This window comes from Zalophus californianus, chromosome 5 (genome assembly GCF_009762305.2).
Source record: "Zalophus californianus isolate mZalCal1 chromosome 5, mZalCal1.pri.v2, whole genome shotgun sequence".
Lineage (NCBI taxonomy): Eukaryota > Metazoa > Chordata > Mammalia > Carnivora > Otariidae > Zalophus > Zalophus californianus.
The window spans coordinates 55,048,708-55,061,404 of NC_045599.1; the positions used below are offsets into that span (position 1 = coordinate 55,048,708).

Sequence of the window (12,697 nt, forward strand, 5' to 3'; positions counted from 1 at the left end):
CTCTTCCCACCACCAAAATGTTCATGTTCAGAAACTTGTCATTCTCCTACATGTCTTCTTCAATTACCATGGTGACACATGACTCATTAATATTTCATGTTAATGTTTCTTTAAGAGCTAATAGTTCTCAGATACAGTTGCGTAGTTTCATTGGGCTGTGGATTATGTATCTGAGATATGAAGCTGTAGCCCAAAGGCGTAATGAAGATGTTATTACTTGCAGGAGGGGAGGGTTTTGTTGTTCTGGTTTCTGGATGGATTAGTTTTCCTTAATCGTGGGACTTTGAGACCCTCTATATTGCATCATGTAGGGAACCTTCAGTATTTTTAAGGGTAGGATTGGCCTCATTTTTAGAGGAAAGATATTTCTAAGTGCTTCTGCAGTATATCTGTTCCATGTAGAGAGAAGGTAGACAGTAAGCATGCAAACAACACAGACATAGTGAGAATTGCAGAGAAGTACAAAGGCTTTTCAACCCTGGACTTGCTCATCAGATCAATCTGTTGTCCCATTTCCGAGACTGCACATTTTTTTTAACATGCTGCTGTAATTGATGTAATGCTTTCTATAAAGGTTAACAGATTTAGTTGGGCATGATTATTGTTAACCTTTCCTTTTTTTTTTTTAAGATTTTATTTATTTATTTGACAGAGAGAGAGAGAGCGTGTGTGCACAAGCAGGGAGAGTGGCAGACAGAGGGAGAGGGAGAAGCAGGCTCTCTGCTGAGCAGGGAGTCCTACACGGGACTCGATCCCAGGATCCTGGGATCATGACCTGAGCCGAAGGCAGACGCTTAACCAACTGAGCCACGCAGGCGCCCCAGCCTTTCTTTCTGAATACACAAGTAGCCAAGTAATAAATATTAACCAACCATTCTTTGGCTATGCCTATAGATGTATGTGTATTTTTATTGGTAATCCAGGCATACATCCAATGCATGGTCATACATGAATTTACAGAATATAATGCAGTCCATAAAGAGTAATGAGTATAATATGCAATGAAAACCAAGGCATTCCAAGTAATTTGGAAATAAAAAAGAGCATTTTTCTGAATTACATCTATGTTGAAATTCTAAATTGAACAACTTTAAACAACTATTTGAGAGCGATAGTGGAAAACCAGACCCAGGCAGTAACATTTAGAAACTGAACAATTTTAAGCACTTTTCTTTCTGACCTAATAACTGCCATCCTTATAAGAAAAAAATAGTCAAACCTCATTAATAGCACAGAGTCACTTCGGTTCTCTTTTGCCTCTGCCTTTTGGCTTCGGCATTTCCGTTTATGTCTTTACTGCCTTTTGCTTCTCCTTCTTTGCTTGGTTTTCTTTTACAAAGCCTCTTATGGAGGAGGAATGAAAATAGTAACTGAAGTGCCAATCCTCATTTTAAAATTTTCTCATTTTCTTTACTTGGATGTAAGGGTGAGCCTCTTTCCCACTCCTTGTGTGTTAAAGAAGATCTGTTTGATGATATTGTGGCCTACTTTGAAGTGAGGGTTCTCACCTTTTTTTTTTTTTTTTAAGATTTTATTTATTTGAGAGAGAGAGCACAAGCAGGGCGAGTGGGAGAGGGAGAAGCAGACTCCCCACTGAGCAGGAACCCTGATGTGGGGCTCGATCCTGGGACTCCGGAATCATGACCTGAACTGAAGGCAGGCATTTAACTGACTAAGCCACCCAGGCACCCCCTCACCTTTGTTTTTAACAGATTCTGTACAGACAGGTGACAGTCCCTGTTTCTGAACCTTAAATGTCTCCTGTTACAGCTTTGCCAGGGTAACCTTTCAGAAGTGTGTAGAGCAGATTTCTGTAGTCTGTCCTGGAAGTGTATAGCCTGGGGATGGAGGACTGCATTATGTGCCTGCACTATTGGGTCATTTTTGAAGAGGTGATGTGAGCATGACAGTAGTTATCACTTAGTGAGCTGGGATGCTCTCGTTCCTATGAAGGCTCCTATTAGCCATTTGCTTGGGAGCCAGTGGTGGCTGAATGTTTTTTTTTTTTTTTTTTTTAAGATTTTATTTATCCATTCATGAGAGACAGAGAAAGAGAGAGGGAGGCAGAGGGAGAAGCAGGCTCCCCACAGGGAGCCCGATGCGGGACTCTATCTCAGGACCCTGGGATCATGACCTGAGCCAAAGGCAGACACTCAGCCGACTGAGTGGTGGCTGAATGTTAACACTTCTTCTGTCTGGCTGTGATTACAATAATCACAGTACTTTGGTGGTACTAATTCCTGGGTATTCTGCCAAGTACATCATAAAATTGTACCTGGGTAGTAGTTCACCCACCCTGGCCAAGTGAAAGAAGAGTATAAGTAGGAAGGACAGGTAGTAGGATTAGATAATATTAACACCTCCAAGACACAGAAGTCATTCTCAGAAGTGGCGGGAGTGGGGGCAATGAACAACGTATGTTAAATATTTCTGTTGAGTTCTCTTCACCCACCCTAACTCACATTCAAAGGAAGTCTTTGGAGCTACTTTATGAGACTGTCATCTAAAAAAAATACATACAAATATAGGATGCAGGAGGAAGTGGCCGAGGAGGAAGGGGCAAAGGCCTTTAAGAGGATGAACTTGAATTCAGGGGTTGGGGTAGAAGTACAAACACCACCAAATAACGGTGTTTGATGATGATAAGAGAATAGACATTGAAGTGTTCAGAGCTCCCAAAAGTTACTTTTAAAATCAGGAGTCATTGAAAGAAGATGGAATCAGCTTTAATTTGGCCCCACAAACATGGCAGCATTTTAAGATAACCGGCTGCATTTCTCTTTTGCTTTGCTCTCTGGAAGCATGTGGTCTCCGTTCTCAGTGCAGTGAGACTGGTGACCCCTGACTTGGACACTGGGTGAGCATCTCCTGTAGACTATAGGTGAACTGTTTATTGTCTTGTTGTCCAGGCCATGGGCTTCAGGAGACGGTGATGGTATCTGTGTGCCTCTGCTCAGAAGGTTACTCCCCGGTGACCATGGGCTCCGGCTCAGTGACCTACGTGGACAACATGGCTTGCCGGCTGGCTCGTTTGCTGGTCACTCAAGCTGATCGCCTCACCAGTGATAGTCATCAGACCTTGCTGACTCCATTTGCCCTAACGGTGGGAGCCCTGCCTGCATTGGACGAGGAGCTCGTGCTGGCTCTGACCCATCTGGAGTTGCCTCTTGAGTGGACTGTCTTGGGAAATTCTTCACTTGAAGGTGGGTCTTCACCCGGATATTCAGATGTCTTTTCTTGATGTGAAGTCGAGAATGTGCCTTACAATTTGTTGTCTCTCTCCATGGGTTGATTTTCCTGCCCATTTTTGTCCTGAGCCTTATTCTGACGTGACTGGCTTCCCAGAGATCCTGAGTCACTCATCCCTGGGCTGGGTGATGCTATTTGGCTCTATTCCTGGTGGTGAAGAGCTTTGCCTCAAGGAGGGAAGGACTGTTTCTTGGTGGCAAGCTCTTGAGCTAGCTGCTTTGGACTGTGGCACTCCTTGCATTGGTACCTCTTCTTGCTGTGCCATTTCTCCAAGTAGGTGGAACCATCAGGCAGCCATCAGGAAGAACAGGCAGCCAGCTCTGTGGGAACACTTCGAACAAATGCGACATGCAGGGAATAAAACCAATGTGTTGATGTCTTTAAAATGCCAGTGTCACAGAGAGCATTCGAACATTTGTACTAACTTTTGGAGAAACCTCCAGGTGGCTCCTGTTTATTAGAAGACTGAATAGACTCAACACCAATCTTGTGGGATCTGTGTGTGAACAAAGGTGGATGTTTTATGTAAGCCCATGCAAGGCTTGAGGCTAAACTGTTCAATGCATACTTCTTTTGGTGATTACAAATCACAAATTTTTTTTTATTATGTTAGTCACCATACAGTACATCATTAGTTTTTGATGTAGTGTTCCATGATTCATTGTTTGCATATAACACCCAGTGCCCCATGCAACAAATCACACAACTTTATTAGAAATTGGTGTTGTTTTGTGTTTTATTGAACACATATACTTTTGCTATCTTTCTCTATTATTGTATGACTCTAGTGATGAGATGATGCTATTTTTAAGAGTTTCTACTTCCTGATACATTCTTTTTTTAAGATTTTATTTATTTATTTGAGAGAGAGAGCAAGAGTGAGAGCACAAGCAGGAGGAGGGGCAGAGGGAGAGGGAGAAGCAGACTTCCCGCTGAGCAGGGAGCCCGACGCGGGGCTTGATCCCAGGACTCTGGGATCATGACCTGAGTGGAAGTCAGACAATTAACCAACTGACCCACCCAGACACCCCCTGATAAATTCTAATTACAGACTGGTTTAAATTTGTTGGTGGATAAGATTAAATGCACTAATCGAGGTAAAGGTGTATGCTTTTTGTAAACAGAATCTTAAGGCCATATGCCACAAACAGAGAGGATCTCTATTTGTTTCTTTCAGTCAGGGTTAAATTAAAACTCTCTTGGGAAATTAAAGATATTTCTTATTCCTGAAGAACGTGGATGAAACAGGTCACAGTCCTAGTTCATTGTTGAGCTGTGTCTGACTCCTGTGTACTATACTGAGCTGTATGGTAGCTGATTGATATGTGTGAAGGGTGGGTACCATGGGGACTAGGTGATATCTGTTCTGCTCACCATTATCTCCAAGACCTACCAAATGGCTTGGAACATATCAAGTATTCAAGAAGTATTTGTGGTAAGAATGGAAGTTGTATTTTAGGACCTTCAAAAAGAAGTCACACATCCTAGATAGCACTATTATAATTCATATGTATATGAAAAATGTACGTGTTTTCTGGCTAAGGAACTTTATCATGTATATATGAATGTATATACGTGTGTATGCACACACGTATATACACACATATACATGCGTATGTTCCTGTATGTCCACACATACATGTATATATACATATATGTTGATATACGTTTATGTACTGACGTATATATTGATTTGTGTATATATGTGTTTTCTGATTAAGGAACTTCATTTTCTTAAACCTCCTAGTTAAAAAAAAAAACCCTCTAATATTGGAGGGTGTTTTACTTTTCGGAAGGCAGATTCATTTTGACAGAGGCATAAAGTTTTCATACTTTTTCACCAGTCACTGCACTCAAGGCCACAAATAAAGTGCCCCCAAGCCTCCAGGAGCAGCAGTTGCAGGTCAGAAGCAGGGCTCCTTCCCTAGCCCAGCACCTCCCTCGGCATAGCAGCTTAGAGTCTGCAGTGAGCTAATGTGTGCCTCTGCAGATGACAAATTGTTGAAGGTTATGGGACTTAGTTATTGCACATGAATAACTTAAACTAAGAGCCTTCTAAATGGGATTCATGTTACCCATGTGCTATAGTTTCATCCTAAAATTTAGGAATGAATTAAGAAATCTTAATTCTTTTGTTTGAGAGAGAGCACAAGAGGGGGGAGGGTCAGAGGGAGAAGCAGGCTTCCCACTGATCGGGGAGCCCTATGCGGGACTTGATCCTGGGACTCCAGGATCATTACCTGAGCCAAAGGCAGCTGCTTAACCAACTGAGCGACTGACAATAATACATGCATACTATTTTCTGTGTTGGGGCTATATGTCCGCACAGTCAATGCTGATAGATATACATAATCAGGTAAGTTGGGTGAACACTAGGCTAACTGCCAAGTTGGCAAGGGCCACCTAACTGCCATTTTTATTGCTATTTGGAAATGTATTTGTGTTTTCTAAGCGTCCTTTGGTCATGACCCTTGTTTATCCATATCCTTAAAGTAGGCAAATGTATGTCACCAAGAGGTTCTTTACTTTGCGTGAGATATATTTTATGGGAGAACAATTCTAGTGTCACAGTCATTGAAAATCTATGTTTTAGAGCTGGGTTCAAATCCTGACCCTGTTGCTATGAGGCATCCTGGGCAAGTTACTTCACTTCTTATGTCATAGAGTTTTAACTTCTGAAATGAAGCATTATAGTACCCATCTCATCAGCTTGTTGTAATGATTAAATTAGATAAAATATAGTGAATCTTCTATAACAGTCTCTGAATATACTAAGTTCTCAGTAAAAGTTGACTTTCATGTGCATTATGTGAATGGATTTCCATATATAGAGTATATTGTATGTACATATGTAGAATGCAAATTGTACTTGGTCTGGACAAATGAGGCTACAGACAAAGGATAAAATCTTGGTATTGTAAACAATTTATTGAAAATTTCTAGGAGCTTTTCTAGACTTTCTCTTAGAACAGTTTAGAGTGCCGGAGGTAACATTGCCTGAAGCCTACACTTATAGTGGAACTTCTCTACAACATCACTGTTCAAGGATGGAGTTAACACCTTTTTTTCTTTTGGCTCCTCTGTGTGGATGAATTCCACTACCTTATCTTCAAGTTTGCTGATCCTTTCTTCCATTTGATCTAGTCTGCTATTGAATCATTTTTTTTTTTTTTTTTGAAATTTCATTTCATGTATTATATTCTTGAGCTCTATGATTTCTGGTTGGTAGCTGTTTATATTTTCTACCTTTTTTTGTTAAAATTATCACTTTGTTCGCACACTGCTTTCCCAGCCTCGGAGAGGATCTTTATGACTGTGATTCTGAAGTCTGTATTGGATAAATCACTTACCTCCATTAAGACTGATTTTTGGAAATTTATCTTGTTCTTTTTTTTGGAACCTATTCTTCTGTTTGTTTTCATTTTCTTTGACTCTCTGGGTTGGTTTCTGTACATTAGATGAAACAGACACTTCTCTCTGTCTTGACAGACTGGTCTCCTGTAGATGACCATTGTTGGTCAGCCTAGCCCAAGTTCCTGGTTGCTTCTCAAACTTTAGTGATTGCCCAAGTTGCTGTGTTTGTTCTTAGTGGTACCCAGTAGTTGAGGGTGTGCCAAGACCCATCAGTGTCCTCTAGGGGAAGATCTCAGTTATCACCTAGATGCAGGTTGATTAGAAACCCTATGCTCAAGCATAAGCTGGGACAGTATGTGCTGAACCCCAGGGGGATAGTTGTAGCCAGGGCTTCTGTGTGCATCCATTAGCAATTACTTCTTTATCCAGTACACTCCTGTGGGACTCAATGAAGGCAAGCCACATTGGCTATCAGAGCTAGGCATTCAGGGTGCTGTCCCTTAGGTGACAGCTGTAAAACCTGGGGTGCCAGATGTGTGTACAAGCTGCTTCCAGAGAGATGCTGGTGGCCTGGGTCTATTGTTGTAATGAACCAAACCAAGAAGGGGTGGGGGATTGCCCACTGGCTCCCTTGGGGTCCAGGGAGGATCACAGTCAGCTCCTAGATGCATGCCAATGAGAAAGTGGACCCTTAAGCAGCAGTTTATAAAGTATGCAGTCAAATTCCTTCCAGGGAAGGACTGGGAGATGTGTCTTTCCACCTGCTTCCTCTGTGTTGAACCCTGAGGGAATGGTTATGGTGAGTGCTTGTCTGCCTGTTAAGAACTACTTCTTTGCTGTAGTCCTGTGGGACTCTTGGATGCAGACTCCACTGGCTTTCTCAGCTCAGTGGAGACTTTCAAAGTTGGGGTGCTAGATGTGATCCAAACCTTTCATTCCTCAGGGAGGAGCTGGGAGTTGGGGTTCCCTTCTGATTGTATTGAGCTGTGCCAGGGACAGAGTTTATGGTGAGTGTGTCTCAGCCTTTTGTACCCATTCTGATGTGGTGCTTCCACATTTACCCTGTGTATGAGAGAAGTCATTCACTTAGTTCCTGGATTTCTCTCAGAATTGCTGTGGGTGTTGCTGTACATTTGGCACTTCCATGGGAGGAGGAGAGTTCAGGAGTCTTCTGTGTCAACAACCTGGTCCCTCTTTTTCAATTTAGTGGAGTTTTCATCTGAGCACTTGAGAATCTTGTACATGCTCAATGCATCCTCTCCTAATTAACCGATTTTATTAGTGCTCCTTGTCTTCGAGGTAGCAAAATAATCACAGACTAAGAAACGGTGGCATTATGCCCTGCTGGAGTTTATTGTGTGTTAAGTGATAGTGGCATCCTAAGTGGAAAATAGTTTCTTTCCTACTAATTATTTCTCCTAATACTTATCCAGAAATGATTTAAAGCTTCACCATTTGCGCTTAAAATTCTTTGTGTTTATTTATTTATGCTTTTTTTGTGGGATAAATGGATGTGCTGAATGAGGATTAATTGATATCTGTAATGACTCTGTCTTGGAAGAGTCTGGTGGAAGCCTTACTGGGAAGCCTGACTGCGTTTCCTTGCCTTTTGCATTTTATAATTCCTCACTTTTTTCCTCTTCAATCACTGAATGTTATCAGGAAGGCCTGAGATCCTGGAGAAGGGGCAGGCTGAGCAGAGTGTTGTGTCTCATCAAGAAAAGCAGAGATTTTTCTTGGCCCTGCTTCTTACCCATCATTATTCAAAATGCAACTTTATTATATGTTCTAGGGGAGGAAATATCACTGGTTTTATTTAATTTTGTGCCATAAATAAAATTGGATTTCTGTTTCATAAAATTAAGCCCAGTTCTTTGAAATAGTTTTCATGATAAAAAACGTTTGAGGGATATCAGGACCCTATATTTGCAGTAAAACTTGGAGTAGAATAATATATCCAATAAAATGTCACAATTTATCTTTTTTTGTTTTGGGTACTTTGCTTGGTTTTTTTTTTGGACAGAGCTCTCGTTCTCAGAGATTGGCATAATTTTGACAATTAGACTAACTGGGATAAGGTATTTTGTTTCATTTCCTTGGTGCTTTCCTTTGTTTCATAACTTGTGAGTTAGTGTTCCCTTCCTGCTCAACCCAATTACTTCGCTTGTGTTCCCAACATGGCTGGCAAGCACTAAGCTTCCCATCTCCACGAGAAGACTACCATTTGAGTAAAGAGCCCATAGGGACTACAAATACCATCTCAGAGGATGAGAGCATTGCCTTTAGAAACATAATAGCTCTTATCCCAACCTATAGAATAAGTAGAGGTTGTCCTGGTTAAGCTTTCTGATAGAAGAAAAATGAGCCCACTTACATTAAGGAAAAAAAAAAACTCAAAAAGACTACCTCTCTCAGCATATATTTACATTTACAAACCAATATGTAGCAATAATTTACAGATTTAAGTCCTTTTTTGCCAAAGTAAATTATTATGAACAGTGACTTTGGAGTTTTCTACAGTTTTCTACATAAGATAGTTCATACATTCAGAGGTCTCATTATAGGCACAAATTTTTAGTTATGGAAAAGATGGAACTCTGTTATTAACAATTATGAAAACATAACACAATCTTCTTTGCCAGCTTTTTGAGACATAGTTGGCATACAACGTTGTGTAAGTTTAAGGTATACAATGTGTTGATTTGATACATTTATATACTGTAAAATGTTTACTGCTATAGCATTAGGTAACAACTCCATTCTGTTACCTAAGTACCATTTCCTTTTCATGGCAAGAACTTTTAAGAAAAGTGATATCATGAATTGAATCTGCAGGGCATACATGATATAATTTTTAAAGAAAGAAAATTTTAGTTGGCAGATTGCTTTATCAAGCGAAAAGAGTTAAACTTGACTCTTGCCTTTATAGTTGATTCTGTGAATGGAAGAAATTTTTAGGGTAAGCCAACTGAGCTTGTGAAACTTTTCTGCAGGACTGTCTTGGACCTAAACACAGCTGCTGTATTTAGGGAGCTGTCCCCAAAAAAGTAATGGGTGGAACTGGTAGGACCCACTGAAAGTGCCTTAATTAATATAATTACTGATTTCAAAGATGAGAATATTTGAGAATCGAGAAATTAAAGAAATGTATTAGTTGCAGACCACATGTTGTCAGAGCAAGTCTAAGTAGTATTGGTATGTGCAAAAACAAGTTTCATTGTAATTAATATTGACTTAGAGGAAAAGTAGAAACCTTGTCAGGGACCATGAATTTAATGGATAGGTCATGCTGTTACTAAGAAGGGTGGTTAGCATGATGCTCTATTTTATTAATAGGGTCTTTGTAAATTAGTTCCCTTTGAAGGAGAATCTTTGCTTTTCTACACTTTACAACTAATGGGGGGAAAAGGAAAAAAAATGCAGAAGGACAAAAGAACTTCAGAAATTTTATAAAAGTGGCGACTGTTAAAATGTATCTTAATTGGAGGCACCTGGGTGGCTCAGTCAACCGACTGACATCTGCCTTTGGTTCAGGTCATGATCCTGAGGTTCTTGGATCGAGTCCCGTGTCGGGCTCCCTGCTCAGCGGGGAGTCTGCTTCTCCCTCTCCCTCTGCTGCTCCCCTTGCTTGTGCTCTCTCTCTCTTTCAAATAAATAAAATCTTTAAAAAATGTGTCTTAATTGTTTAGTGTTACCTTAAGGTATTTAAAGAGCAGTTATATTGCTTTTTTATCCTAGGAGAAACCATTAAGTGAGAAATAACAGTTCATAACTAAAGACTAAGTGGGAACTGCCAGTTTTCTGTGACATCTACATCGTGCTTCAGGCCACACACCCAGAATCCTCACTTTCTTTCTAGGCAACAGCAGAAGGAAATGTGTGGGCCAGCAATATCTGACAAAGGAAAATATCTGTTGAGCTCTTTTTGAATAGAGGAAAGAGAACTGTAACCAGTAAGAAGCAAGATTTGTTTAACACTTGAAATAGAGCTTGGCTGCTTTTTTTTTTTTTTAAGATTTTATTTATTTGACGGAGAGCACAAGCAAGGGGAGTGGCAGGCAGAGGCAGAGGGAGAAGCGGGCTCTCCCCAGAGCAGGGGGAGCCCGATGTGGGACTCAATCCCAGAACCCCAGGACCATGACCCAAGCTGAAGGCAGTCATTCAACCAACTGAGCCACCCAGGCGCCCCTTGGCTGCTGTTTTTATCTTTGAGTACAATTTGCTGGCTGTATAAATAGAAAAAAATAGAGCAAGGCTCAGGAGCATGACTTGTTGGTTGGCCTCAACTTATGTTCTAGGTCTTATTAGCCAGGGGATGGCATATTGAACTATAAGAATGACTTGCTGTCCCCAGACTGTGAAATGTCAGCTTTGTTCTTCTGACCCAAAGCTTTGTACTGGATGGCAAGTTTGAAATAACATCAGCTGGTGTCCTACCAGGACACCCACAAAGGACAGATTTATTACAAAATACAGGTTTTCTGTTTTAAAAAGATTGAGGAGTTTTGAAATTAGTGCATGACAGGTATCAACTAACTCTGAGGTTTTAAATGTTTTTCTTGGAAATCTTGACATTTTTCAATCAGTTATATACACACTCTCTATTACTTTCTAGCCTTCTGTTATTTCTGATAGTATCTCATGGAACAAACCTCTCCACGCTTCCTTTTCTGACATTTTAAGCTGGAATTCTATTCCTTCAGTTGCTAAGGTAACCCAGTGCATGAATGTTAGTGGGGGAGAGAATGTTTTTAGAATAGGTTCCATGTTAAATTGGTAACATTGTTATACATTACTTAAGCATGTACTCAAATATGCATCATTTGTGAAGTTTTAAATCTTTAATTTAAAAATGTTTTCTCTGTCTTCCATCCCATTTTTAGCCATTCATTTTTAAGGAGTGGGTTTTCTGGCAGTAAAGAATTTAATATGAAATTGAACTCTCAAGGAAATGGAACCCCTTATCAAATAATCTGAATTTATCTTTCAGTTAAACTCATTAACCATATTCCCCTTTTTTAATGTATTACATTGTAAAGATGAGAAGGCAGCTTAAAGTTTTCCCTAAAAAAATAAACTTCCTGCTTTTATCTGGCACCAATGGCCCTTAGACTGGAATTGAGAATTAAATATTTATTCTCACATCAGAGATAGAGCAGAGGGTTGTATTCAGGTTACTTTCTCCCTCCCTCATAATTTTCAAGGAAAAACAAAGTAAGTGGAAGCTCATATTTTTTTCAAACACCCTACCCTAATGTGCTTCCCAAAGGATTCAGGACAGTGGAAGGTTTTGGAATTTACCTCTGGGTAACCATGTCCCACCCCTGTCCTTTCCTCTGGAAACCCTTTAAACGCTGCCGGATGCATATGACAGTTTTTGATTGCACTCAGGGGACTAAAATTGAATTTAAAATGACAGTATCCAAGGAGTCTGTTAATAAGGCAAAAAATTAAGATTTTTTGCTTTTTTCTTAGATGTAAGAGTATTTGAATGCTGGTGGCTGTCCTTGTATTACTTTATCTAAAAAATAAATAATTGGCTTTAAAATTACCCGTGCTTGCCGGTTAAAAGGCTGATGGTTGAAGAGACAGGTAGGAGAGTCTTGGGAAGGAGATGGGCAGTGAGGCAGATAGAAGTGACAAGATGTTCTTGGGGAAATGACCAGCCGGGATCCTTTGGCAGTGCTCTGCTCTACAGAGTCCAAGTGAACTGTGAAAGGCCTTGTCTTGACTCTTTAAAACCTGGGCCTTTATGTGAGTATGAGCCTGACATAGGTAGAACACCCCCAACCCCCAGTCTTTTGTATTCCTGCCCTAGGTTCTAGTTCATAATGATTCTCACATAGCTGCTTTCTCTGCACTACATTTGTAGTTGTTGCAGCTTTTATTTTGCAGGTTTGCCATGAGACAGTGGTGTGTGTCTCTCTCTGTGTGTGTGTGTGTGTGTGTGTGTGTGTGTGTGTGTGTGTGTGGTGACCTATCAAGCTGACATGTGCAGAGTCCAGTGAGCCTGGGCCCTTAGGATTGGTGTGGCTTAGTTCTTTGTTTGCTTTCCTCACTCTCATTTTGTTGACTTATTCAAGTTCTGTCTTTA

The 12,697-nt window shown here is 40.5% G+C and overlaps 1 protein-coding gene across 7 annotated transcripts in view; it reads left to right on the forward strand.

Moving 5' to 3' along the window:
- ARHGEF28 (Rho guanine nucleotide exchange factor 28) overlaps window positions 1–12,697 on the forward strand; it is a 321,591-nt gene that overhangs the window by 138,543 nt on the left and 170,351 nt on the right. For all 7 annotated transcript variants that reach the window (XM_027606410.1, XM_027606415.2, XM_027606414.2 and 4 more), the window contains exon 4: window positions 2,910–3,203. In XM_027606410.1, coding sequence (XP_027462211.1) covers window positions 2,910–3,203 — 294 coding nt within the window. The remainder of the gene's footprint in view (window positions 1–2,909; window positions 3,204–12,697) is intronic.